Genomic DNA, 27,093 nt, shown 5'->3' with positions numbered 1-27,093 from the left:
GTGAAATTTTATCCAACCATAGTTTACCTATTGAAAACATACTTAGACCATGTGTGGAATGATCATTAGTACCCTTATCTACAAGCCCAGTTAAAACACAGAACAAGAGAAAGATCTCATTAAAAACCAATACTGACAAAAGACCAATATATTATCAGCTATAAGGTGGCATAAAATTTTATTTAAGCTGCTATCTGCCTGGTAAATACTACTGCCTTCTTTATATTCCACTTCTAGAATAAACCTCTTTAAGACACTTTATCAAAATACAATCCATGCTAAACCATCTAATAAACAAGCATATCAAGCCAATAATTAAAAATAAGTAAAAAAATACCATTTTACATTGATAAAAAACAATAAAAACCTATTAGGAGATACTGTAAAAATGCCCTTAAGGAATGCCAAGAACAAGGTAAGTCAACAGTCTAGTCATTTATGAAATAAATGAATAAACTCAATTGCTAACAAGAATTTTAAGGTCTGATAATAAAGTAAAGAGCAAGCCCTCCCTTTCCCCTTTTTCTAAACAACAACAACAACAACAACAACAAAATCCTATGATAAAAATGAATACTAAAGGAAAGGCAAGGCACATCATCAGAGCTATCTTCTGTGCTGCTGATGTTTTAGAAGGAAGACAAAATTAAAATGAGATTTTTCATTACACCAGTCTATGTAGACTATGTAAGGATTGTGTCTCAGATCTGGTCAAAAGCTGGTAATTTTTGTCTAGTATCAGGGTTTCAATCAAGATGACTTCAAAATTTATAAACAGCGGTTTAGTGCAGAAATATAATTAAAGTCAGCACTATTAATAAAAAATAAAAGCAGCATATAATATTGTTATACTCCTCTACACAGAAAGCTTCATTGCAGAATTGTGATTCTAAAGAACCTGTTTTTGAAATATATGGTAGCTTGAAGAAGAAAGGAAACATGAAATGATACTGTGTTTCCCCGAAAATAAGACAAGGTCTTATTTTCTTTTGATCCCTGGAATAAGCGCTTTCCTTTATTTTCAGGGTAGTCTTATTATTTTTGAGGTGCAGGAGGTGGCGAGCATGGTGACCTCATGGCTGTTGCTGTGTTGCAAGGGCTTATTTTCAGGGAAACAGGGTATCTATATCTGAAATTAATTTTAAAACAAAAAAAGCCTTTGTAAATTCCCTATCGCTTCAGCCAATATAATTTTTAAAAGTCTATTTGTATTATTTCCCTTTCCCTTTTATGAACCAACACCAACAGAAGTCTTTTTACAAGCAATATAAATAAAAAGAAATAAAGCTGCTTGTTTCTTACGTGAAATCCCAATATATTATACAGATTATTTTTAAGTAAAAATTGAGCATACTGTACAGCAAAATTCCATCTATTAATTCCACTAATTTTAGATCTATTTCCTTTCATGCAGCTGTTTTATTCTGACATAGTGTATATTGTGCTGGAAAGCAGCCAATTCCTCAACCTTCTGGAGAAAGTTCAGGCAATGAAAAAGAGGTAAAGATGAAAAATGGTTGTTTGAACAGCCTTCCATTTTAAAAATTCAGACTCAATTAAATATGTCTATTCAGAAAACTAGTTTGGTATAATGTTAAGGCACCATTGTAGAAACTGGGAGTCTTTTGAGTTCTAGTCCCATTTAGGCATGAAGCTAACTCAATAACCTTGGGGCCAGTCACTCTTACTTAGCATTGGAAAGAAGCAATGGCAGGACACTTCTGAACCATTGCCAAGAGAATTGCAGAGACTTGTGCAGATAGTCACCAGGAGTCAAAAATGGACTTGAAGGCACAATCACATTTGGAATAGTAGCTTAATGGATAAAACTATTCTTTGAATTGGCCAATACTTAAAAATGCTGTAAATGCCAAACATCTACAAAATTAACTGTGTATAAAATTTTATGTATTGTAAATACTTGTTCATTAAATTGTAAAAACTGTTGCCTCTAAGAGGATTAAATAACCATGTATGTTCTGAATTATACAAATATCAAACTTTCAATTTAAAAAAATTACACATACAAGTATAATCCCTAACGTTATTTTACAATGTTTGTATATTGAATTATGCGAAACTGGTAAAACCTCTCATAGCTAATATAAGTTAATATAAAGATTCTATCTGGCAAAACAAATATAATTGCCCTGCTTCACCTATTTTCCTCAAAAATCTTATTTTCTCTACATTATTTTTCTTACACAGACACACATGCAGGCTTTTATCTATTTGTTTTTTCTTTAAAACTAGTTTGACGTTCTGTACAAAAAGTGTTATTTTAGGCAATAAATCATTGTTTCTCTTAGCTTGTGAATTTAATTCATTACATATAAAACTGTATTGGCATAAATTATAAAAAGGTTCTGTCAAATTAAATTAATTACAATGTATAATGTAGTTTATATCAATTATATGGCACTTGTTCAACATATTATTTGATCCAAACTGGATGATTCCACATACATATACATACATATTACTTTAAATACAAATACCAAAATTAAAAATTAAAAGACCAAGCCAGTACTAAAAATACATTTATTTATACAGGAAACAGGTATGAGACTGAGTCTTTAAATAATCTGCATCTACCTGTTTCTGAATCTTCACTGTCGGAGGAGCTGGACTCACTGGTGCTCTCAGACTCTGAAGAGGAGAATCCCTTCATTTTAGAGGAACCAGCAATTACATCCACTTTCCTCTGCTGCAACAAGGTAATAGCATTGTCATTGGATCAGACAATAATCCAGAATCTATTCTTGTGCCGCGAAATATTCCTATTAAATATCAGACGTTTCAGTATCTGTTCATACAGTGGGACTTTATCTTGTTTATCTCCCCCTACCCCTGCTTTAGAAAATAAGGGAACAGGAGTTTGAAATTCCTCAAATAATGTAGCATTTTCATGCTCTTACTATTTTGAAATCTGGCTCACCCAGTTCTGGTCATCAACTGATCGCACAAGTCATTAAATGGAGAATTAGGGTGAGGACCCTCTGCCCTGGTATGCCTGGGAAGTCCTCTCCCCATCCCGCCCAGGACTGTCCCCCCTCACCATACCCAGGTCCACTTACCTTCGATCTTTTCTGCAGCAGGCTTCATTCCCGCCATTGCTGGAAGGTTTCTCCTCCAAACTACACAGTTTGGAGAAGGGGCTTCCAAAGTATTACGGGGAAAGATTAGAAAAATATTTCTAGTCTTTAGAACAATGGCGTTTGCTAGTTTTCCAGCACTCTTCCATGTGCAGAAGAGGACCCTTCTGCCAAGCTGCAGAAATGGATGCTCAGATCTTTAAGATCCGAGCACCATTTCTGTAGCTCAGCAGAGGGGCTGTGCAAATCACCGTGCGTGGAAAGGAACTCCTCTGCTAGGCTGCTGAAATGGGATCAGATCTTCAAATTCTGAGCAATGTTTCCACAAACTAGCAGAGGGAGTGAACTCCATTTGGCAGGCAGTACTTTCCAGTCATCCTCCAAGAGACTAGTTGTCTCAGCAGGTGATGGTAACTTGCAATATTCCCTGCTGGTTTCCCATTGACTTTCTGGAGAAGACAGGAGAGAAGATTGCAAATGATAATCACCTGATTGCAGGGCACTTGGCAACCTGTCATAAATGTGAACAGGTTGCGAAGCACCCAGAGTTCAGTCATGTGATCATGTGAGGGTGCACATCTTACAATAGCCAGAAGTGCTTTACGGATCATAAAGCGACCTTTCTGAGGCCGTTGTAACAACAACCTGTTATATGTTGAAAACTACTGTTTACTGTTCTGGAATAAAAATAATGTATTAATTGCTGGAAAGAGTACAATTTCAAAATGACTGACTCTGCATAAAGTTTAGCATGCTCCAATATTAGTATATTTTCTATCTCTGCACCATAGAAAGTGATTTAGTACATACGTCTGGTATTTGAAACAACTATTCTGAACTTGAAAAATACCTTGAGGTTTCCTTTTTTTCCGTAAACAAGATGTTACATATCGCTCCAGCTCCCGCAAAGTGGATGCCTTTAATGTTTCAAAGTCAATTTCAATCTCATCAGGATTGGAGTTTTTGAGCGAGGGTTCTCTTGATTGGATGATATGGACAACCCGGCCTAATTTTTCACCAGGGAGCTTGTTAATGTCCAGGCTCAATTGTCTTTTTTCTTCATAAGACATTGGCTTACATTTCTCCTCCTCCTCAGACTCATAAACTGGAGGCGGCTTGGTATTCTTCACAGTCACAGGCTCCTTCTTATTACTTTAAAGAACAATTATAATACATTATTATATGGAACAAAATGATTCCCTAGTTTCATACAAAGATGTTATTCTAGAATGTATTTAAATTTATTAGCATGATGTTCAACATTTGCAGAGCCACGGTAATGTCTATTTCAATGAGCTATAGCTTAAAAATCCAAAGTTTAATTTTCAAAAATTATTAGGTAGCCCTTCATAAGCAATTATAACAGCAATGCAAATCATATAGAAGGCAATCCATATTTAATTATCTTCTGAGCATTGATACAGATATACTTAAGAGGATCAGAAAAGACTTTGAAGTAGCTGAACTGAAGTTGTAAGGATTGTGCTCGCTTTTATATTTCAAACTGCAGATTCAGAAGGTTCTTTTTTGAAATTCCTGTATAAATGACTAGGCTGAGCCCAAGGGCAGGGTCAAATGACTAATCAAGGCAAATTGGCGTTACATAAAAGCCAACTGAATTCAAGCAGTGGGGACACAATGAACTTTGGGTCTCTTGTGGAAACATAGTGACTCCAAACTGATGGAATTTCCTGACAGTGATAACAATTAATCAGTGGAACAACTTGTCTTCAGACATTCTGGGTTCTCCAACACTGGATGTTCATAAGAAGAGCTGGGACAAATATCTGAGATGGTATAGGCCAAGTCTCCTGCTTCAGCAGAGGGTTGGACTAGAAAACCTCTAAGGTCCCTTCCAACTCTGTTATTCTGTTATTAAATTTGACCCTGCCCTTTAGCTCAGTCTGGTCATCTCCTACAATTTCCTTCTAAAACCCTCTGGCAACTCTACCTATTTAACAGACATACAATTTAAAAATACTGGTTTCATCTACACAGCTTTGGTGAGATGCTACAGCACCTTTAAATGTAAAATCTTTAATATGACTTTCATTTTCTAGAAGCACAAAAAGTGAATAGAGCTACCTGAATTAAAACAGAAGTCCTGTTTCTTATGCAATACCCTGCATTTTGTATACATTATTATACTTTAAATTTGTTTGTAAAGCCAATGTAAAACCTGCTTTTTGTGTTGTGATGTTCTAAGCACTGAATTAGGAGGTGGATGGCTGGATAGAAAGGAATAACCACAATAATTTTCCTGCATATATTTCTATTTCTTAAACAGGCAGAAGAATATTCCCTATTTATAGAGAATCCCCTAACAGGGTAACCCCATCCAATAGGGTTTGTCCCTTGAACCTCTTTAAAATGAATAAAACATTCATGGATAAACCTTCCAGACTACAACTTTTAGAAAGTGGTGTTGCTGAGGTAAAACTAACACTGAGATTGTAATTCCCAAAGGTATGCAATAGACCAGTGATGGCTAACCTTTTTTGGATCCCGTGCCAAAAGGGGGAGAGTGCAGAGGGACGTCTTGCACGGGCATGCCCACACTCATAATGCTGTGGGTGTGACCCACCACGTATGTGTGCTCGACCCAGCGCACATGCACGCTTGACCAGCACTCCCCCCCTGCTTTCGGTGCAGTTTTTTTCGCCCTCCCAAGGCTCCAGAGGCTTTCTAGGAGCCAGGGGAGGGCGAAAAACAGCCCTATGGGCAACCTGGAAGTTTGGGAACTGTGACTTTCAGTTTATCTGTAGGGCTGTTTTTTGCCAAAACGTCCCTAAGGACAAATCGGAAGTCTGTTCCTGAATTTCCGGTTTGCCCGTAGGACCGATTTTGCCTGTACAGCCTTAAAAGATGGCCAAAATCAGCTGGGCAGCGCGCGCATGCATGCTGGAGCTGACAGGACAACACCTCGTGTGCCCTAACAAATGGCTCCACGTGGCACATGTGACACGCGTGTCATAGGATCGCCATCAAGGCAATAGACAATCTTTATTCTGAGAATGTTTTGAAGAACGGACTGCAAATTGTAAGACAACAACAATGTAGTGAGAAAAGCCTCCTATGACTGTAATTTTGCTTCTTGATTGGGGTGGTCCCAGTTTTTTTTAACCTAACAGGTTCTGAGGCCTACAGGAATTTTTTTTTTGGGGGGGGGGGGAAGTGTTCTAGAATAATTAAAGGACTGCTTGAAATTGGACTCTCTGAGAACAGAAGAACGGAGTACAGCCAGAATCAATTTATATAACAAATAAATTACCCAATTATATTACAAATAAATTGCAAAAATGGAGCTGCTGAAATGGTTTCTTTAAAATGTTGTCCTGTATGTGCCTCTTTCAGATGCTATTCACTATTGTACTACATTGAATTGACTTAGGGATAGAAACCTTAACTATCTCTCAAAAAGTGGAAACAGAACTTCTACCTGAAGTGAGGCAATGGGCACTTATCCAGATAGCTTTAAAGGAAGTCCCATCATTCACAAAGAAAGACTGGTTATTTTAAAACTATATTCTAAGTCTTAAGAAATTAAAATAGTTTACCAGTTTTGGAAATTTCAATACTATAAGCAAAGAATATTCAATTCCAGAGAGAACACTACTGTAGAATTAGACCTTTAATATTATAGAACACATCTGCTAAAACCAAAACTGTACTTACACCTCAGTTAGCTGAAAACCAAGAAAGCATACAGTATATAATTTTGGAATCTTAAAGGTCAAATGCATGGCAACATCCTGATTTAAATTACACTGTTTCTAACCATATAATAATTACCCTTATTATATGGTTAGAAACAGTTGTATGCAAAATGTTCAAACTTGTAATGTCCTGCATTCAAAAATCTAGGTTTAATAGCAGTTCTGATTTGACCAAAGATACCAATATTCCAGGAGTGATCCAAATTGGAAACATTTGCTAAGGTCAGAATAACTGGTTTGTAAGTGTTTTAAGCCTGAAAATTTTTGCACACTTTGTTTAAAATTATGTAACTTCTACCAGGAATTCAGATAGATAAAATATAGAAGTTCTATATTTCTACACAAAAAAGGCCTCATACTACACATAAAACTGTAAAAAAAAAAACACCACCCTACAGATTAGCATATACATGGATATAAAGAGGGAACTGACCTTGAGCTATTGCTATTGCCATTATTCTTCTTAACCTTCTTAGTTGGTGGGTCCTTGGCTTTATTTTTTTATTTTCTTCTACTTCTTCTTTCTTTTTGTGCTTCTCTTTTTTCTTTTCTTTCTTGTCTTTCTCTTTTTTCTTTGGTTTATTCTGTTGTGGCTGTGACAGGGCAGCCAACTGTTCATGCACTGCTTTAAGCTAAGGAGCAGACACACAGATCAATACAATTTTGTTTTTTTAAAAAAAATATTGTTTTACCCCCTGTCCTATGATGTGATGACCCCACACTCACTTTGGTGTGGCAACTAATTGTTTTTTCCCCAAACACCTGAGCTATATGTTCCTTAGTGCTGTGCATGCTTCAAAATGATCTGCAGTTGATTTGGACCCACACCAAGCAGCAAAAGCGTTTCCAGTTTCTATGCAAGCCTACAAAATTTCCCCACCTTCAAGTGTTACACAAATTTCAATATGTCCATACTTTTAAAGCAGTGCCGTTTTTCCAGTCAAAAACCTGAAAAATGGCCTGCTTTAAATGAAACAGGTGCTGTGTTCATATAAGACCAAAGGTCTTTTTTCCAAATCATTTTCCAAGAATGCACACCTCCGTGTGTGCGTGTGCATACATACAGATATGTGAGAGAAAGAAGAAAAAGTGCAAAACAGCACAGATGAGCAGGAATATATTCAAACAGCTATCAATAATGCTGCTTAATTATCAAACGGCAGTAATTTGCTGTCCTTTCCTAAGACTGGAAGCAACAGAGTCAAGCTTCCATGATAGATTGGAAGGCAGAAATTGTATTGCTGCCAAGAAAACGAAATATACATATCCGTATTATCACTAGTGATTTCAGCTTGGCTTAAGGCCATCTTTATCTTTTTCTGAGTGGGTTATGATACTGAAAGTTTTCCTTAGCATTGTTAAATGTTGAAAGGAGAGCCTAGTGGCTACTATGTCCCCAGCACAGGCAATAAAAAAGCTTTTGCTAGTCTAATACTATCTGGTGAGCTTCTGTCTTGGAATTTCTCCCCTTACCCAATCAAGATAGGATAGATAAAAAAAGACTCAGGCACAGGCCCAACCAACCTCTTGTTATTCATGCATGTAGTGAAATATTAAAAACTGGAAGATGTGGGCTAGAACAGGGGTCACCAGCCCCTGGTCCGTGGACTGGCACTGGTCCGCATCATGTCAGAAACTGGGCCCCACAAACAAGCGAAGCCCCTTCTGCAGGATGTCGACAGCACAAAAAACTATGTCCCTCCCCCAGCTCCATGGAAAAACCTCTCTCCATGGAACCATCCCTGGTGCCCAAAAGGTTGGGGGCCACTGGGCTAGAACTGTACATGTGTAGTGGGTATGGAGGAAACTAAGCAAAACCTGATTCCCATCTAAAAACTAGAATTAAGAAAGTAACTGTAGAAAAGAGGATACAGTCAGAATCAAAAGCAGGATACACAAACGTTTTACCTGTTCCTGGAGCTCTGCTAGCCGCTGAGCTCGTTCTTCTTCAGAATCATCTGATGAACTGTCACTATCAGAAGAACTATCACTGCTGCTGTCACTGGATGATGGTGGGGGCACTTTGGGTTGTGGCTGCACTACTACTGGAGAGGAAGCTGGAACCACAGGTTCTTCAGGTTCATCTGGCATTTTAGCAAACCGCATTTCAAAGACATCCTGGCAAAATACAGTGGGCATATGAATGCTATGCTTGTAAAAACATATCCCAGCATTAGTCTGAAGAAGTCTTCTTGTGGTACACACCAAAATATTGGTATCTTCAAACAGAATTAATTCATAAAAATACTCTGATTTGTTCTTATCCTGAATATCCCCTTTCCTGGAGTTTATCAACCTAGACACTTTCTGATCAAAATCAACTTAATCTTGAGGTCCCGTTATATGTAAGAATAGGTGAAAGGTGTTATCCTATTCATTTGGCCATGGCGGAATGCAAGATGCATGATCAGCAACATAATAACATAATTGCAGGTGGGATTTCAAGGATTCCAGAAGTGTTGTTTGGATATTAAACAGGCTTATTAATGCTGACACAAATTTAATTTTTTCATGACTATTCCTATTAAAAATTAGGCCAAAGTATATGAGTGTTTTGCTCCTACATTTCATTTGTGTTTGAGGAGGGGAATCAGTAACATCAAAATAAGGTACAAAGGCCTTTACCCGATATTTGGGATACATATTTTAAAGATTGAGTAACAAATGAATTGAAGCCCCCCCAAATATAAAACATTTATAAGTTACTCTGAAAATTACTCTATGACTTATTAAAAATCATACATTTATGCATTTAAAGTGGGACATGGTTTTAAATAAATTTTAAGTTACCTGTAGTTTCCGTGCCATGGCCACTACCTCATGATCTGGAGGGTTATATTTGTAACAATTGGAAAACATCAATCGGACATCAGCTGAAAATTCCTGAGCATCTCTATAATCCCGGTTCTCCAATTTCGACTGAAGATTAAACAAAGAACTTTAATTATAAATAAATTTTAGATCATTTTAAAATACCATGGGTATTGTTTCCTATAAATAGAGCAAAATATTTTGGCATTTCAGAGATAAGATTATCAATTCTCTATAGAAATACTCTGCATGTTTTCTGAATGTATATAAAAATAACATTATTTTCAAACCAAATAATATTTAAAAAATGACAGGGTATCTCATTTGTTGATAATCCTGTTGGTTTTCTGTTTTAGTTTGTATATTCCATAAGATTACAAAGATACAGAAGTATCTACCCATGGAAATTAGCTCCACTTTTCAAATTGCTTTATTTTGTAAGAACAGAATGTGAACAATAAAACTAATATAAAATATATTTTTGAAACAAGAAATATTGCTTTAACAATAATTCTAACACAGAATGTTACAATTTGTGCAACTGCTTTCTTAACAGTTGATCCCTGATTTACCACTATTGTCTCAAAACTTTAGGTACATGACTAATTATTTACTAAATAATTCTAAAGTGTTTTTGATGAGAAATAATGTCTAGAAACTATATTTACCCAATTTGGGATAATTTACTCAGGTTTGGGAAACACTGCTATAAGGATAAAAGAGAATCCCTGCGAGGAAATGACTGTTAATACTTCCACAAAAGAAAGAATAAAATACTCTGCAAATATATTGTCAAACTTGTATGTTAGATTTCTACCATCTGTCAATGTTTTAAATCTGCCTAAAAGGGTTTCTGTTTTATATTATCCTCTATAAATTAAATTAAATCAAATCAAATCAAATTAGAAGTACAACTAAAGCCATCCTATTGCATAAGGCAAGGAAGACGCAGAAAAGACAGAGTAAGCATTGCCACAGATATTGATACTCTGTTTCAGGCTTGCACAATTCAGAGGGGAAAGGCCCATATTAATAATTAAAAACAATTGCCATAAAGACTAACTGCACACAAATCAGCTGTTTGGCAGCTAGCAGCTTGGCAACAGTGATGGAGCTGACAGTGTCAATGAGGTTTGGAGGCTCTCAACCATACAACTTCAGGACCACAAGTGTTCCTTCCTGGCAGTGGCAACATTTGGCAGAAGTAGATCTATGGTGGGCCACAGAGAAGGCTACTTTTCAGAGTGTAAGAGATCCATGGATGTTGTGTAGACTTGCTCTATTTGGTGCTGTAACAGAGTAGATCCAAAGATTTATTTCCAAAAGGAAACTGGACTTTGATTTTTTTTTTCTTTGAAAACATTTCTTCAATGAACTGAAGAAACTTCCTCAAATGAAGTAAAGAAGCTTCTTGGATGAGAAATGAAATATTTTCAAGAAAAAACCAAAAAAGTCTAATTGTCTTGAAAAAAGGACCTTTGGGACAACCATATTTTTAACATATGTATTTATTACCACATGAGAGTTAAAAAAATACACCCACACTTACTTTAATTGTACTCAGGTCCATGGGATGCTTAATGATCTCACGATAATCATGAAGTCCAAGAGCGTCCACATCCACAGGTTTGTAGAAGGGCCACGCATATGCAGCATGTTTCTTAGCAAACATCTCCTTTATGATGCCACCACAATACTTTAATTGCTCTGACACTTTGCTACTGTTACTTTTTTCTATTACATGTTGCTGAGAATCCGGAACATCCTTCTTTGGAGGTTTCACAGGTCGGCTTTCCCTTCGTGGACCTGTCTTGACAGACTTGGGTTCAGCTGGCAATGATGATGATTCATGAACTGGGTCTATTGTAGTAGGAGTTGTAGTGTCTGCTTTCCTCTTCACTCCCTTTTTTGTCTACCAAAGCAAACAGACATTCTATGTAGCCTTCTGTTCTTTATTTGCCACAATGTATACGTGTACATGAGGTTATGATTCCTTGACATAGGAATATGTTATTATCTATATTTTTAATTGTTGATTACTTTTGTTATCTTAACCTTGTTTATGCATGGTGGGAATGTAAGCCGCATGGAATCAGTTGACAATTGTAGCGGCATATAAGCCTATTAAAATAAATAAAATAAATGAATGTACCATGGAATTCTCATAACTAAGCAAACACTCCATATATATGAAAATAACCAGACATCACGTATAAGTATCTAAAATACTATATAAGGAACAGAAAACAATCAGAAAATCTGGCATGGAATTTGTAGTGAAGCTGAATTTGATGAAAAATCTGAGTCATGACTTCACTTAATAGTTTAATAAATTCAGAATATTTGCAATTTTTTTTGCTGCTATTACTTTTGTATTATTGTTGGTTGTGTTATTATTATTTCAGGGATGATGATGATAATGATTATTATTATTATTATGCATCTCAATGAATAGAAGGATTCCTTTCCCTGGTAAAGAAAGCAAAGACCAATAGGAAATCTTGCTGAGGGAAGAACTTGGAATAGTTACCGTATTTTTCAGAGCATAAGACGCATCAAGATTTTGAAGAGGCAAATTAAAAAAAAAAGTTTTTGCACTTTGCAGACCTCACGAAAGCGGGCCCATTTTTGGGGGGTTTTTTGGTCAAAAAAGGGCATGTATAGCCTTTAGGAGGCTTGTAAAGTGCTCCTGGGGACTGGGGGCAAAAACCAATCTGTTTTTCGTTCATTTTTGCCCTCCCCAGCCCCCAGGAGCACTCTGGAAGCCTCCTAAAGGGTATCCACGGCCATTTTGGTGAAGGGGCGGGGTTTCAGACCAAAAATGCTGTGTTCGGTGTATAGACGCACCCAGATTTTCAGCCTCTTTTTTTGAAGGAAAAAGGTATGTCTTATACTCCGAAAAATACGGTATTTCTGTCAATTCTTTTTATAGCCTTTCTCAGACATTATTTCACAATTCAAAGTAGATTTTCCACAGATTTTCCATATTCCACAGAAGACAAATAATTTAAAATAGGAGTGGAATTCCAAAATTGAAATGTTTTACATATCTATTATATCAATGCTATATGTCTTTATTTCAAGCAGGTTAAAATTGGATGTTTGCAATGACTCTCTCAACAAAAATGTAATATAGAAAAACTTCAGATTTAAGAATAAAGGGTATTTTAACTTCAGCCAAATAAATTTGGTGATCCTTACATCCTATACATTTAAATGTTCATACCCTAATAAGGAACACATTATTCAGCCATATAATTCAATTTATCTACCATGTCTCCCTGAAAATAAGACAGGGTCTCATTTCCTTTACCTCCCCCAATAAGCGCTTGGCCTTAGTTTCGGGGAGGTCTTATTATCTTTGAGGTGGAGGATGCGGCAAGTGTGGTCACCTCATGACTGCTGCTGTGTTGCAATATTCTCAGGGAGGGCTTATTTTGGGGGAGAGCTTATTTTAGCGCATGCGCTCAATAGTCCGATTGGGTTTATTATCCAGGGAGGTCTTATTTTCAGGGAAACAGCAACTATACATAATTTCAACACTTTTTCTTATCTACCTAGAAGTTATAACAGTGAATCTTATAATTTTATAAGCTAGGATCTCTTGTCCAAGGGTTTCTGCAATAATAATTAATCTTAATAAACCCCTGGTGTTAAGAGTCCCTAAAATAATAAATGTCTTGCTGAGTTAACGTTTTCATTTAAGATTTTCTTTGAGCAACATTTAAAAATTGAATTTCTTGACAGCATACAAACTGTGCTAGTTATTGGGAGCCCTGCAGAAATAGACCATTGCAGTGTCATAACATATTCCTGCTTCCTAACTTTCAAAAACAGAAGAATAAAAGCTAAGAATTTAATGAAGCAGTCTTAAGGAAAGCTATAAAGTACCTGAGCACCGTTTTGTATAACTTACGGCAAGTTTTTCCCTTAGGTGAACAATTAATAGGAGTTCTAATGTACGCACCTTCATGGGTTGTGCAGATGTTGGGATAATCGGGGTGTGTGTCTGAGAGGGCTGAGGAGCTGAGGCTGAAGGTGGGAGGGGAGGAGGCAGAGCTGCAGGAGGCTGGGGTGGCACCACTGTCATTACTGGTGTCTGAACAATTAGGTCAGGGGCTAGAGAGGGAAAGGAATGAGTTGTTTGCACCGGCTGAGAATTTTGGGGTGGAGCCTGCGTCTGTGGTGGGGATGATGCTTGAGTTGCATTCTGTACCGCTGATGCTCCTGGCTTTGATGTCACTGTAAGAGAGTCAATGTATATCAAGTCTCTAAAAATACAAAAGGACATTTTTTTTTCCATTTCAGACTTTTTCGTCTGAGAACTCATATTTGTATTTGAATTACAACACCATTTCTCAATGACTACATACTAATAAACTGATATTCCATTAGACCATCCATTTGAAAATACGTATTCTTTCTTTTTTCCTTTCTCCATTCTATTTTTGTTAATTATGCCCATTTCCCAACTTTCAAACTAAACTGCCAGGGTAAAGCTTTACTTTCTGGAAATATATACCCTTTCCCTAGATTTAATAATGAGTCAGCTTTCAGGCTGCACTAATCTATGGGTTACTTGAACATGACTTATACAATATAAAATATAATTGGCTGGATTCACATATGCAGAGCAGTAAACTACAGTTTATACTCACAATGCTTGGATTCACGCTACACATTAAATCAAAACCAAACAAATTGTATTACAACTGAGTACAATCTACAAAATTATCTTTTATCTGAAATATTATTTTTCAAGTACAATTACAAACATACATACACATAATAATATTTGCTAGTTCAAACAAAGTACAAAAACTGAAATTACAGAATGCAGCAAATGAAATATCATACCTGTTTCCTTTCTACCACGTCCTCTCCCTTTTGTTTGGACTACAACGATTTCTGTTTCTTCCTGGGTCATTTCAGAGATTTTTTGTAGGAAGAGTTTTTCTAGAGCTTCTGCCATCAAAACAATATCATCCCCTTGCTGAACAAACATATGTATATAAAAATAATCACACATATTAGGAGTCATCAATCTGAAGACAAACCAGCCATATTTTTGCTATTATATGACATTGTAGAATATACCATGAAATATAGAAGTTACAATGTAATCTGCATATGATCTTTGTAAGTAACTTAGAACTCACAGTGTGATGCAATTGTTGCTTAATTCATATGTCCTCTGCATTAAGTGACTAAAGTTTTATTATGTTGCTCTTTTATGCATTGCATCTTACGCTGTATATTATATTTTGATTTTTCATTTATATGTACTATGTTAGTTCCTCTTTTGTCATTAACAGATAAAAAACTGCAATCATTTTAGCTATCACCATAGAGGAGGACTATTCAACATACAGCTTTATACATTTACTCTATTTCATGGTTACAATTACTAAAAGAGATATATTTTGTGTGTGACCGAGTGAGAGACAGATACCCCGCACAATTAATTTACTAAGGTTTTTTGTTGTTGTTATCAAATGTAACTGTTCTGGATAGAAATTTAGGAGACTTCAAAGCACCTTTTCCCATTATAATCTCTAAGTATGAAAAACTGTGGAGGACAGATTCATGAAAAACTTATGGAAAAAACTTGGATCTGACCCTTTTTTTAAAACTCACAACTCTACAAATTCTTTGTTTCTTGGTTATATGTCACTCTTTCTTTGTATTAATTTTTGCAAGGAGAAAACTATGGTCTTCTGGATGATCATCCCCACTCACAAGGAAAACTGATGCCCCTGACTGATAGCTTTCCTAATGTAATGCTGAAGAACATATCATTTTAAATATAACAAAATAATGATTCAGCAATCACGAAAAGTTTCAAACCATTTTCATTCTACTATCAGACTGCAAAATATGCATTCATAATTGGCTCTTTCAGGGAAATAGTGTGAAATCAAAATTTGGAGGCATTATTTTCTATTTTTCATCAGTACAGCATATTAATATTATACGCTTGAAAGGTTTATTTAAAATATTTAAGATTTGTATTAAGGAAAACTATTGTTTTAAAAATGCTTACAATAATAAACTACAGTTGTAAAGTAACAGAAGTCATGGCTAGTGAAACTCTTAAACAAAGTAGCATTGATTAAGTGTGGAATTCTTAGGTTTTGTCTAAAGTTTGAATTTTAAAATAAATTATATTTATGTAAACTAAGAAGTGTGTACCTGTTATCCAGGGTTACATAAGACCTTTTGTTACATTCATGCATCTGTCATCAATTTCAGACCTCCTCTGGAAGAGTCTGTTTCAAATATCAGGCAAGAACAATCTGTTTCCTTCCTGTAACCTGCTCTCAACAGAGGAGGTACATTCAAGGTTGTTAGACAGAAAAACACAACTTTTCTCATTTCAGTTCAACAGGTCATCCCTTAGACATTATGGCCTTTTGAGTGAGTGAGTGAGAGGGGTGGTGGTGGAAAAAGAAAACTGTCCACATCTGAAATAAATACACCAAGAAAGGAAAGAAGGAAAAGAACAACTAATATACCCAGATTTAAGTCCATTCTTAACCACAAAACTCACTACAAAATTTATTATTTATTTATTTAAGTGATGATGAGCCAGTCACACACTATTAGTCCAATATAGGTCACATGATTGCTGCTGGAGAAAATGGGGGGGGGGGAAGAGGAGCAGCATGCACCAACTTCAGCTCCTTTAATTTAATAAATGTATTTAAAATTTAAATTTAATAAATACATATGTACAAACTAAAAACTGAAATCTCAAATTGGAAATACATAGATGATATATCATTTGAAAGTCCAATTTATGAGAAAACTAACCTTATTATAGATGTAACAATTTGTAAACATTGTATTGAAGTCCTGGATACATTCTTGAGCATTCCAGTAGTAGTTATTCTCCAAACGTTTCTTTATTGTTCCCATGTCCATAGGAGTTTTAATAATTTTGTAATAATCCTATGGGAAAATAAATATAGCCAATAAAAATTCCTTCAAGCAGCAACATATTTTCAAAAAATAAAATTTAAAACATTTTTCATATCTATTATGAGTTGTTGATGCAAATTATTTCATGACTGAGAAGCAAGCAGCTAGTCCTCATTTGCAACCATAATTTGAGACCAAAATCTCTGGTCATTGAGTGAAACGGTTGTAACAAATAACAGTGTGACTGCTTCATTCAATAACTGCAATCTCGGCACTCCAACGTGTAGTTGTTAAGTGATCTCCTGTGTTGTTAAAAATGTCAAAGCACAAAAGTTGTATGCTAGAGGAACACGGAAATCCTCAAGCAGGCAGCCTTTTTCCACTCTCAAAGAGCTGGCTGAAAAAGATCCATCTCAACATTCAAGCAGGATTTTGGTACACAGTGCTTGTAGCATGGGGTATTACAACCAGTCTGGAAAGACAAGAGGAAATTCTCTTGTTTATAGATATAGCATGCCATGTAAACAAACATGTGTTTAATAATGAAGGTTTATGATATAAATTACATTAATCTAGCCAACTGTTGATTTAACTGGGTGAAGGAAGGATTAGTGAGTTGTGCAATTCATTCAATCATCCTGACAATATTGTAATTGAGGGAGAGTCCAATTTTAGTTTAAAAACATTTTTAGCACTGTCTGAAGCTAAACACACAGTCAGCTACATCACTATCAACCAGTATCAATATAAACCAAAGTAAATCCTTTTGGCAGGGGCAGCGGCTTCTGACATTCTCTGGTAGTGTCCCTTGGGGAAGATGGAGAGAAGATCACAAATGGAGATCATATTTGTGAAGTGCTTGGAACTTATTGTACCACATTTTCCCGAAAATAAGACCTGCCCTGAAAATAAACCTTAGCCTGATTTTTAAGGCCTACTCAAAAAATAAACCATAGTGAAGATCGTCATCAGCCTGGGGTGGGGTGTTTGTGGCCAGCACCAGAGGCAGTGAGGGTGCAGAGGCCGACAGAGTCGGGCAAGAGCCACAGCCTGCACTGCACAGCAATGAGTTGATTACCTGTCCAAGCAGCAGACAAAGGCAGAGGTGGGGAGGGGGGGGGAGGCAGGTGATCCAATGCACCATGCGGGGCCACAGGCAAGCCAAGAGATGCGAGATGAGTCTCCCATGATTGGCTGCCCCCTGCATCCCATCATCTCTTGTTTGCCTGCTCATTGCAGCCGCAAGCAGCAGTGGGTCGGCAGCCATGTGGGGTTCTGCTGGATAGGGCTGCTGGAGCCACTGCTGCAAGGATGGCTTGGCTGCAGGGCTCTCATATGGGGCAGTGCCACATCCCCATTTTGCAGTAGCAGTACTGGCACGCCGTGTGGCCTCTTGGGGCGATTAAGATCACGAGCAAACAGAAGTGGGCCGCCCCATACATGGGGAAAAAAATAAGGCATCCCTGAAAATAAGCCCTAGTGCTTATTTTGGAGACACCCAATATAAGACAGGGTCTTATTTTGGGGAAAACATGGGGGAAGTGTGAATAGGTTGCCAAGGGCTCAGATCACAATCAGGTGATCTTGGGAGATTGCAATGGCTGTAATTTCTGGCACTGCTCTAAAATGCCTTCAGTCAGTGTCACTGTATTGTGAACAATCACTGAACAAATGGTTGTTAGGCAACAACTGCCTCTATCTTGATAATCTGATAGTCCTACTTAGACAAAGTATGGAATCTGTATCTAAAGTGCCATCAAACCAGAATTTTAATTATACTGACTAGACTGGGCGTTGCCAAAGTTTCAGCTCTTCTCCTAACCAATAGTTGAAAATTGGTTGTTGGCCAATTCTTTTTTATTACTTCTACCTTACTATATCTTTTTTTCTTTGAGTTCACTTAATGCAACTTACCATAATCAAGTTATAGACAAGTTCTGTAACTTTTAGGTTAGAATACTTCCACAAACAAAACAAAGTAATAAGCAGTATCTCTACTATAAGATTACTCCAGGCAATTATACTCTCAAATACAAATGAGGCCAAGAAGCTTTAGGGTATGTGTGTATATATGTATATAAATAATTTTAATTCACTAATTAAGAAAGATAAAGAAGCAAGAAAAGTAAAAAAGGTATCTTTTTCAAAACTTCAAAAACACATAAATGGTCCCTTTTCCAAGTAAAGAGCAGGTAGTCCTTGCTTAGTGATTGCCTGGACAGCAGTTACTATGGTGATGAAGAAGTAACTCTGCAACCAATGTCCTCATTTACAACTTTTTCACCATCTCTTTCGGTCACATGTCAATCATGAATCAATTAATGCGTATTGGCCTGAGTAAGATCATAAGCATAGTTGCAGTCATGATTTTTCACTTAGCAAATGCTTCACTTAACAATTGTGTTCTTGGCCCCAATTGCAATTGCTAAATAAGGATTACCTGTATTCACATCAAAACTTTCATTTGTCTAGAATTGGACAATGACTAAATCAAATGCATTTTCCCTCTGCAGTAAACTTCAGTAAGAACACAGCTTGAGCAGGACAGGGAAAAAGAATGGTCATGTCCAGTCAAGTCATAATAGAAACAGATTTCTAGTTGGAGAATACAAATCACATATGGCTGTTACTATGACTTTAAATACACTTTACACATCTTTCTGTTAAGACAATATTGTCCTATAATAAATACTTATTTAACACTGTTAATTCAGAGTGTAGAATGATATAACTTCTACTCAAGAAATTATGTATCTAAATTAGACAGACACGGTCGAAGAACTGAGGAATTGCATATCCAGTACCTATTATGGCAACTAATATAATCTATCTATATTACTATCCTTATTTACTATTCCTCTTTGGCTTCATATTCATATTTTAAAAAGTAGCCCACAGCATGTTTTTGATGTTTCCAATTTATCAGGGACTCTGAAGAAAAACTAACCATATTTGCTTTTTCATCCTCATAAAACAGCATATTTATAGTTTGTGGTTGTTATATCTTCCCAAACAAACCCATTCTTGTTTGCTGTCCACAAATGGTTTTTTAAAAATTCACTTACGTTTAAATTTCCTTTCCCTCATGTTAGGTGTACTTACAGGGAGGTTTAGCTTGACAGCATCCACAGGCTGCTGAAAGGCCATGAAAACTGATGTTTCCATAGTGTCTGAGCACCACTTTGAGTAGGTACTGTAGTTGGTTGGTCATGCGCTTGGGTTTACTAGGATTTGAGGTCTCAGGTGGAGATGGGTTAATGGATGAAGGATTGCCTTGTTGGGGTTGGGTCTGGCCTGTGTTGTAGACATTTGTGTAGCTTCTAGTCCATCCCCATTACTGACAAATTTCTCAGTCTTGTCCCAGGGCCACTCTCTGAAGACATGCTATCGATCCCATTGCATTCTGTACCAGTCACTCTGCAAAGCAAATTCATAAATTAATTAATTGTATATTCTGCCCAACTCCCAATGATGTTACAAATTATTAATACATTTTAAACAGTGAACAATATAAAAAGCACACAAAATAAACAATGGTAGCAGAGAAAAACAAAGGTGATAGGAATAAAGGAAATATGGCTTTAATCACCTTTGCCTGGGAAATAAGGGAAAATTGATGAGTGGCTGACGAGGTTCTAATCTAAGCAATAATATGGCTGAGGGCAATTTTGAACCAAGGTGAAGTCAATCCTAAATTGAGATTCCCCAATGATTTAAGTAATATATCACTTAGAACACGTCACAAAAAATATTAATATAAGAAAAGTGCTCTGGTTTTTCATAAAAAGAAAACCAGAGCAAGCCAATATGCATTCATTTTTCTTCTAAAGAATATGAGATAGCTGATGGTCCAACACTCATAAAGGTTTAAAAGTTAAATCCTGACTGTTTTCTCTAGAATTATTAGTATATCCTTAACTTCATTCTTGCCCTTCCCCCCCCCCCCAGTGTCCCTTTCAGAAACATACCGGAACCTAAGATTCTTTTAATATTCACCAAACTGAAAATATTATTTTAATAGTAGAATAATAATATACTTTGGGGGGAAAAAAGCAGAGACATCAGTTGTGTTGTGGCTATCCTAAATTCCACATTTATTCATTTTACATCCCTCTAATCCAGTGGTTCTCAACCTTCCAATGCCGCGACCCTTTAATAGTTTCTCATGTTGTGGTGACCCTCAACCATAAAATTATTTGCGTTGCTACTTCAAAACTGTAATTTTGCTACTGTTAGATTCATATGTAAATATCTGATATGCATGATGTATTTTCATTATTACAAATGGACATAATTAAAGCATAGTGATTAATCACAAAAAGAATATGTAAGGTATATATTGTGAAATGGTTTGCTAATGAAATAATATAATATGATATAACCTCTAACCTTGTTACAAAAAGTCCATGAAAATTTCAGTTGGTAACAAAATAAAAATAAAACGGAGCAGACAGACAGTAAAAAAAAATGGGTCAAAAAGAAATACAGTACTAGGTGGATATCCCCTCCTATTTTTCATCTGTTCTACTGGTCTTTATGATTTATCAATTGTTGTTTGTAACTATTGATTGTAACTATTATTATGACCTATGACCCTATTGCTGTTTATATGTACACTGTGATTTGGTGCACTGGAGACAATTCCTTGTGTGTCTTATCACAGTTCACCAATAAACATTTCTATTTCATTCTATTCCTATTTCATTCTATTCTATTCTATCCTATGCCTATTTCATTCCTATTCCCATCCCATGCCATTTTCCTATTCCATTTCATTCTATTCTAAGCATGGAAGCTTAAAACCTAAAACTAAAAAGAGGTAGTGCTTTATTTTTTTTTCAAAGCGGCTGCTGAAGATGTTTTGGGACTGCTACCTTTTTCCCCCTCCGCCCCTAAACTCCTGGAATCCTCTCGCTCCCAAGTTTTCCAACCACTCATTATTCATAGATATCGCGTGAAGAACGAAGGTGGGTCTTCTTGTGAATGGACAGAAGTTTTTAACAGAAAAGGGAAACCCGAATGTCTGGAGCCAGCTGTTGCAGAGCACCCGCGTAAACTGTCCGAGCCTCCGAGGAGGTGGAAGGGACATCGTCCGCCATCCTTCCCGCTTCGGTTCTCAGCTCCTTCTTCTCAGCGTCCCCTCCTCTCCCCTCACTGCTGGGAGACCGAACTCAGCCTGGCCACCTCTCAGGGCGCTGCCTCGCTGGTGCTCAGGCGCTCCATTCTCCCCTCCCTCGTCAAGCCCAGCTGTCCGATCCGCCCACCGGTGCCTCTCGTGTCACAATTGGCTGGGTGCCAGTTGTCCTCGTGCCGCGGCTGTCAGTAGCCCCACTCTTTCTCAAGGCAGCGCCTGCCGCCACCACTCCCCTGGCTCCAAACACTGGCACGCAGGTGTCTCGGTTCCTAAGACCATCAAAAAATATCTTTTCCAATGGTCTTAGGCGACCCCTGTGAAAGGGTCTTCGACCCCCAAAGGGGTCGCGACCCACAGGTTGAAGAACTGCTGCTCTATCCCTTTTATCAGTGGAGTCAGGGTGACTGAAAAGAGCTGAGCGCTTACTGCCTGGATGCCCTTCTTGCACCTATGCAGAGTTCGCAGCAGATATTTACTCTTTGTTCCCTGATAGAAAAACATCAGTTGCTGCCTAGGATGAACTCTCAGCCTCCTGAGTGTGAGGGCGACATCTTCACCTCTAGGCCACTGCGCCGCTCATCCTGAATTTAACTTATATCTAAAATACAATTTTTAGAAAAACAAAACTACAGTGATCTGCAATTCAGTATGAAGTTTATTCATAAATGCATGGCCAACATAGAAAAGAAACCCATCAGGACTAGATTCAGCAGTCCATCTGCATTTAAAAAATAGGCCACTGGTTTAAAAGAGGGGTCAAAGGAACCATATACGTCAAAACTTGAACAACCCTCTCTCAATATAGGGGGAGGCATAATGACAGCAGCGGTCTCCCGTCTAAAACACAGGTCCGTTCAAGACAGTTCCGAGAAGGCTCCACATCATTTGCATCACTCAGGTGACCCTGAGGATACAGATAAACCTCCTGGTGCCTTAATGACTCTCTAAAAAGATGCAAATTTCCAGTTGTCTGCAAGGAGTATAAATCATTCCGTTCCCCCACCATCCAGTCAGCGGCTGAAGAAGCTTCTTGGATGAGAAGCTAAACGTTTTCAAAGAAAAACCAGAAAGTTCAGTTGCCTCTTGAAAAAGCACCTTTGGAATACTTTGATAAGCGATGCAGTGGGTTTTTAAAAAATGTTATACTCAACTTTCAATGAGAAAACTAAACAATTCAATGCTTTTAATATTGCCATCCTAAAATAAACATTGATAGAATTTGAGTATTTTATTTTTATAATCTCAATAATCTATGCTACTTAATAATAGATGTTAATACATTTTAAACATATTATACAAACATACTTTTAGAGATACATTACTGGTATGACTAGTATATTGATCTTTATTCATTAGTCATTTTATTCATTATTTTGTTATAAGTCCTAATTGGTCATGTTTTAAAAGCTGGGGGAAAAATTCTGAAATGCTAAAATCATGAACTTAAATTTGTTAGCAGTTTATGGAAAGTGAATTTTTTTCTCTTTCCTATGCTTTAGTCTTGCATCCCAAAACAATATTTTGTACTATAAGAAACTGCAGTGAATACTCTTCTTACAAAGCACTGCAGTATAGAAGACACCCAGGAGAGGGTGCCAAAAGAATAGAAATATTACCAAGGACATTCAAGTTCACAGTTCAGAATTCTGTGTCTGCTAGCTACATTTACAGATACCCATTTTAAATGTTTCACTATATCGTTGGGCCTTAACAATAAAGCAATAAAACAATAAGCAATAAAACCAAAATCAAACTAGTGTTTAGGCTTTAAGAGAGCCAATTTCAAGGAATTTAGGATTGGGAAGGATTCCGTGAATGAAAATCTTAAAGGAGAAAATAAATGAAAAGGCTTGGGAGACTCTGAAAAATGGGATTATAAAAGCCCTGAAAAAATAAAAGAGATTCAAGAAAAAAACCAGGCTGGTGGCATAAACAACACCCAATAACTGAAAGTCAAAATGGATAAGTACAAAAAATGGGAGAGAGGGGCACATAACTAAGGCAGAATACCAACAAAGGCAGAACTTGCAAAGATAAAGCCAGGAAACCTAAGGGTCAAAACAAAGTAAGACTTGCAACAAATGTCAATAATAATAATAATAATAATAATAATAATAATAATAATAATAATTTACATCCACGTGGTGATACTGATAGACTATATCTGCCCCGAAAATCAGGTGGCAGAGGATTATTACAAGTGAAGCAAACAGTTGAAGAAGAAAAACATGCACTGGCTGATTATTTAAAAGAAAGTCAAGAACATCTATTAATCGAAGTAAAGAACAAAAATCTACTGAAGGCCCAACAGACAAAACAAGAATACAGAAAAGATGTGATAAAATCAAGAATGGAGAGTTGGCAGAACAAAGCACTGCATGGTCAATTTCTGGAAAAAATAAAAGATAAAGTGGACAGTGAACAAACTTGGTTATGGTTAACAACAGGTACATTAAAGAAAGAAACAGAGTCACTACTCCTGGCTGCGCAAGAACAAGCTATCCGCACAAATGCCATTAAGGCCAAAATCGAAAAATCCTCTGATGATGCCAAATGCAGACTTTGCAAAGAAGCTGATGAAACTGTTGATCACATACTCAGCTGCTGTAAAAAAATCGCGCAGACTGATTATAAATTGCGGCACAATTCAGTAGCACAAATGATCCATTGGAATTTGTGCAAAAATTATAATATTAAAACAGCAACAAACTGGTGGGAACATCAGCCTGAAAAGTCACCGAAAATCAGATGGTCAAGATCTTGTGGGATTTCCGTATACAAACCGACAAAATACTGGCGCATAATACACCAGACATCACACTGGTTGAGAAAAATAAGGTCACAATCATAGACATTGCAATACAGGTGATAGCAGGGTCGCCGAGAAGGAACATGAAAAAATCACAAGATACCAGGACTTAAAAATCGAATTCAACGACTATGGCACAAACCAGCAGTGGTAATTCCAGTGGTAATTGGCACACTGGGTGCTATTCCAAAAGCACTGGAATTACATTTAAAACAGTTAAAAATTGACAAAATCACCATCAGTCAAATGCAAAAAGCCGCACTGCTTGGATCTGCACGCATATTACGAAAATACGTTACGACGTCCTAGGCCCCTGGGTGGGGCCCGACTAGTAACCAATGCCAAATCCGGCGAAACAACTGGCCGCTGTGATACAATTGTACAACAACAACAACAACAACAACAACAATAATAATATTAATAATAATATTAATAATAATAATAATGGTTTCTTTCAACTTGTAAAAAACAAGAAAAAAGAAAGGAAATGTCCACAGCAGGAAGAAAGTAGAATTGCTTAATTCATTCTTTGCATCTGTCCTCATGCAAAAGGAAAAAATAGACGAATCTGACAGAAACAGACTAGAAATATAAATTAAAATAGGCAAGAAAATGGTAAAATAATACCTGCCTATCCTAAATAACTTCAAATAACCCAGGACCAGATGGATTACATCCCAGAGTTCTCAAAGAGATGGCAGATGTAATCCCGAAATCACTGAATAATATATTTCAAATATCTAGGAGCAATGGGAACTACAAGAGGTCTGGAAAAGAGCTGATGTGGTTCCTATCTTTTTAAAAAACGGAGAATAAAATGGATCCAGGAAACAGATCTATCAGTTTGACATCAATCCCTGGGAAGATTCTGGAAAAGATAATCAAGCAATGGATCTGTGAACACCTGGAACCATAGCTATTACTACATGGGTTCTAGTAACAGATCACATCAAACAGATCTTATTACAAGGCTCCCTTCCTAAAACTGGGACTGAGTTTATAAGGTATAGTCAAATGTGCTTACTTGGAAGTAAAGCTTAATGATTAGATTTGTTTAACTATGGAGGGTAGGCAAACATTCCAATCACAACCACAAAAATGTTGGCATGATTTTCCAGCATTTTGGCTGAAAAATATCTTAACACTGTACTGTACCATAGATTTAATATACATTAAAAGTGAACAAACAAAACACCCCTCCTTTTTCAAGAGGAAAAAATGAAAATCGTATCTTCCAGAAAGTCTTCTGGTCTCAATTTCAATTGTAAAAAAAAATATCAACGAAAACTAAACTGTACTACCATATTAAAAGATAACTGATTTGATTTGTTTGAGCACAGCATATTGTAGGAGTTGTGTAATTATAGTTGGGTGAAAAGTTTCTTACTATACAAGTGAATAATTAATCTATGAACATTCCTATGCCTCCCACCAGCTCTAGTAAAAAAATAAAAAGCTGCATTGCCAGCACATGCAAGAGAAATTCAGCAACTCAAGTAAAATATAAATGTTCTTAAGCTAGGAAGTGGGTAATGGGGAAGAGAAATGAATATGTTTTAATAGTTCTGCAAAACCATGGTTTTGTTGTTTTCTATTGCATCATGTCATGGCTTAGAAGTACCAATACGTGTGCGGGAAGGGAAACCTTCCCAGAAATAATGCATATTTGTAGTGTTAAACATGTGAAGAAGTCACAGAAATAAATGAATTAAAGATCATGCCTAACATTCAACTAAAACACTTTGGAGGTTAATGCATTTTGTGCATTTACCCAACTGCATAACTTGTTAAACAAGGCATGGTTTAAATAGATATGTTTTACAAAAACAACAATTACCACAGTTCATTGTTTGACTTAAAAATATGAACATTTACCCAGAAAAACAATGCATTTTAAACATTACAAATAACTGTATCCTGGAGACTAAAGATGGAAAAGGGAAATATCCTCATTAGTTTGCTGTTCTGGTACAACAATCCATATCATGTTAAGTGCCAACAATATGCTCTTAAGGCAGGGGTCACCAACCTATGGCCCACAGCCCACTAGCGCCATGAGGAAATTGCAACTGGGCCACAGAAACGACCAGCAAACACAGGCAATCTCACTTGTGTTAGTAGTGATCACATGCTGCATTTGAGTGAGCAGCAGGCGGGTGTGCAAACGCTCGTGTAAATGGAGCGGCCTGCATGTATGCTTGTCGTCCACTTGCATGAAACAATCCACTTCCCCAACAGTCTGAAAAACTGGAAACATTGGGGAACACTAGCCAGCAGAGAAGGGTGAAAATGGCTATCACATAAACGTGGGGTGCTGCAACAGTCCTAAGTGTAAGTCAGTTGCCAAGTGTTGCAACTATGTAATCATGGGGGTGGCGTGGCATGAGGGTTGAAATTTTGTTAGGCAGTGAGATGGGGTACTCTAGCTACACCATCATTCTGCTTCCTCTGCCAGCTCTATCACTCTGCTGCATGCATCCTGAAGCTCTGTCTTCACCCAGCATCTTTATCCTGGGCCAGCATCAGGAGCAAGAAAGTTGGTGGCAGGGGGTGACAAAGTAGGCAGTGGAGTGTGAGGCACTCAAAGGACAAGATGGGGAAAGAAAG

At 37.0% G+C, this 27,093-nt stretch overlaps 1 protein-coding gene across 1 annotated transcript in view; it reads right to left on the bottom strand.

Moving 5' to 3' along the window:
* Positions 1 to 27,093, bottom strand: part of BRD4 (bromodomain containing 4) — a 97,326-nt gene that overhangs the window by 26,546 nt on the left and 43,687 nt on the right. The window contains 16 exon segments of the mRNA XM_032239027.1: positions 2,596 to 2,707; positions 3,462 to 3,544; positions 3,946 to 4,247; positions 7,245 to 7,308; positions 7,311 to 7,443; positions 8,720 to 8,929; positions 9,602 to 9,730; positions 11,172 to 11,534; positions 13,590 to 13,864; positions 14,480 to 14,615; positions 16,436 to 16,573; positions 19,646 to 19,680; positions 19,683 to 19,715; positions 19,718 to 19,837; positions 19,840 to 19,878; positions 19,881 to 19,960. Coding sequence (XP_032094918.1) covers positions 2,596 to 2,707; positions 3,462 to 3,544; positions 3,946 to 4,247; positions 7,245 to 7,308; positions 7,311 to 7,443; positions 8,720 to 8,929; positions 9,602 to 9,730; positions 11,172 to 11,534; positions 13,590 to 13,864; positions 14,480 to 14,615; positions 16,436 to 16,573; positions 19,646 to 19,680; positions 19,683 to 19,715; positions 19,718 to 19,837; positions 19,840 to 19,878; positions 19,881 to 19,960 — 2,252 coding nt within the window.

The sequence above is a fragment of the Thamnophis elegans genome, chromosome 2 (assembly GCF_009769535.1).
Source record: "Thamnophis elegans isolate rThaEle1 chromosome 2, rThaEle1.pri, whole genome shotgun sequence".
Classification (NCBI taxonomy): domain Eukaryota; kingdom Metazoa; phylum Chordata; class Lepidosauria; order Squamata; family Colubridae; genus Thamnophis; species Thamnophis elegans.
This window is presented reverse-complemented; position numbering and strand designations above follow the sequence as displayed.